This window comes from Lacerta agilis, chromosome 8, assembly GCF_009819535.1.
Source record: "Lacerta agilis isolate rLacAgi1 chromosome 8, rLacAgi1.pri, whole genome shotgun sequence".
NCBI classification, from domain to species: Eukaryota; Metazoa; Chordata; class Lepidosauria; order Squamata; family Lacertidae; genus Lacerta; species Lacerta agilis.
In genome coordinates, this window is record NC_046319.1 from 82,186,434 (window position 1) to 82,189,023 (window position 2,590).

Below are 2,590 nucleotides of genomic sequence, written 5' to 3' on the forward strand. Positions count from 1 at the left end.
AGTTTGTTCAGATTCTGAAGAAGTGTGCATGCACACGAAAGCTCATACCAAGAACAAACTTAGTTGGTCTCTAAGGTGCTACTGGAAGGAATTTTTTTTTTTTTTTTTACTATGGCAGACCAACACGGCTACCTACCTGTAACTGATAAATTCAATTCTCATAATATTCCCCCTTCCTCAAATTCCCTCTTTTGCAGACGTTCCTGAGCTTGAACCTGAACGAGGACGACAGCAGCCCGGATGCCAGGAGGTTCCTCCGCTTCCAGCGCACCTTCTCGGCCTGCCCCGTCGCCCTCTCGGCCTCCGGCTTCGAAGGATCTGGCTCCGTGGCACGCCCGGGCGACACCCCCCACGTGGCGGCGGTGACCGGCCTGAGCGACCCAGCGTGGCCCCTCCAGCAGCCGTGGGGCCGGGACTCTGAGCTGCCGCCGACGTCCCTTCAGCGCATCCCCTTCCGGGCGGACCGCTCAACCAGCCTGATCGAGGGCTGCCGCGGCGACGCCAAACCGCCCTCGTCCCGCTACAAGACGGAGCTGTGCCGCACCTTTGAGGAGAGCGGCGCCTGCAAGTACGGGGCCAAGTGCCAGTTTGCCCACGGCGCGGCCGAGCTGCGGGGGCTCTGCCGCCACCCCAAGTACAAGACGGAGCCTTGCCGCACGTTCCACACCTCGGGCATTTGCCCCTATGGCGCCCGCTGCCACTTCATCCACAACGCCGAGGAGCGCCGCCTGCCGCCCCCGCGGGCGCCCAACCCCTCGCTGAACCACCGCTGCTCCACCGTCGACCCCTTGCCACCGCCGACCCTGCGTGGCCCCCGCCTTCCGGAGACCCCCTTCCCTTGCGACGCCCTGAGCCAGCCGACTCTCGCCTGCCCCCTCCGCGCCGCCGGAGCCGCCCGGGGGTCCCTGCCCTGCCCCTTCGCCTTCCCGGCCCTACTGACGCTGCAGAAGACCCTTTCTGCTGACTCCCTCTCCGACCAGGAAGACTCCGGGAGCTCGGGGGGCAGCAGCGGGTCAGAATCCCCGGGGCTGGGCCCACTGGGCCGCCGGCTGCCCATCTTCAGCCAGATCTCCGTCTCCGACGACTGAAAGGGTGTTTCGGGGTTGGGAGGAGTAACTGAGGCATGGAGAGAAAGATGCGAGATTTCCCTTGTGTGTTCCCCCCCCCCGGCACCCAGAGAGAGCTGGAGGCAACTAGGAACCACTGCTCTTTGTGTGTGGATGCCCACCTGACTTTTCGCCTCCGCTTAAACAGGTTCGCTAGGTTTCCGCACCGATTCAAAAACCTCACCGACCTCTTTATCCAGAGGCAACAGTGTGTGTTTTTGTATGCTGTGGGGCGGGGCGAGAGGTGTGTCTTTCTCAGACCACTCCCAGCACTCTTAAAAATGGTCTGGTTTATCTAGATATCCCGAGTTGTTTGGGAAGACTCTTTTCTTTTATGCTGTCGATGATTTGATTTTTTTGTTTGTTAAAAAAAAAACCTGACGTTTCTCAAGCGATGGACTGAGATGAACAACCTCTGCGCTATTGCTGACTGTCTCTGCTTGAGGGAGGGATCGAGGAAATTATTTGCAGAGTGAGAAGGAGGTAGAACCACGAAAACAGGCGACGTCCTGCTTGCTGCGATAGTTTTACGGAGAGCGGCCGTATTTGGGAAGTTTGGAGCAATGCCGACTCCATGGAGCGTGGAGAGATTTTTTTTCTGCGGCATCCCGGAAGATGTTGTTTTCCGCTGGGCTACTCACATTTTCTCAGGGTCACCTCCCCCAACTTGGTTGCCCATTTTTTGGACTACGACTCCCATTATCTGCAGCCACCGTTGCACACGGCTGGGAGTTGTAGTCCAGAAGCTCTGGCGTGGGCACCAAGTTGGGGAAATCTGGCTTTGGGCCTTGGAGGAAAAAAAAAAAACCCAACAAATTAGATTATGGTGACCTGTGAATTACTTGGTTCTGTCTCTGACCCCTAAAGATTTGCAGAACTTTATTTTTCAATACCGTTGGGATGTATTCAGCCAAATCCTCTACACAGAGTAGACCCACTGGCATTCAGGCACCTAAGTCGGCAGCCGTGTTCCTTATCTCCAGTGGGTCTCCTCTGTGTAGCGCTAGCATTGCGTACGACCCTGAATGTTGGCTCAGGCTGTCTCCATGTGAGAAGGGGCCGGTGAATCTGTAGCTACTCGTGCTTTTTGTCTTTTTTTGAAGTTGCAATATGGAAAAACCTTAATTTTGGTGGTTGCTTCCCTCCCACCCCCCCAAAAAAATCCCACCTTCAGCAAGGGCTTTCCTTTATTGTGTGGTTTCAGCTGAGGATCTGGCAGCAATGGAAAAAGGGAAAGCCAAGAACTTTCTGTCTAGGGCAGGAAAGCTGGAGGGTGAAACTGACAAAACGAAAAACTTAAACTGACAAATACTCGCCTGCCAAGAATCTCTCTCTCTCTCTCTCTCTCTCTCTCTCTCTCTCTCTCTCTCTCTCTCTCTCTCTCCTTTTCTTTCTTTTTACTGAGGGGATGCAAGAAATGGGGGAGAAGACATCAAAAACTGACCAGAGGCATTTTTAATTTTTAAGTTGAGGGGCGACACATT

General features: G+C 55.2%; 1 protein-coding gene across 1 annotated transcript; it reads left to right on the forward strand.

The window, feature by feature from the left end:
• Nucleotides 1-323: 323 nt before the first annotated feature.
• On the forward strand, nt 324-1,882 carry LOC117052093 (mRNA decay activator protein ZFP36L1-like; the record flags this gene model as incomplete). The annotated part of the gene is made up of 1 exon (XM_033158816.1): nt 324-1,882. A coding segment is annotated over one exon (765 nt), but the record flags the coding sequence as incomplete, so codon positions are not given.
• Between the last annotated feature and the right edge of the window lie 708 nt (nt 1,883-2,590).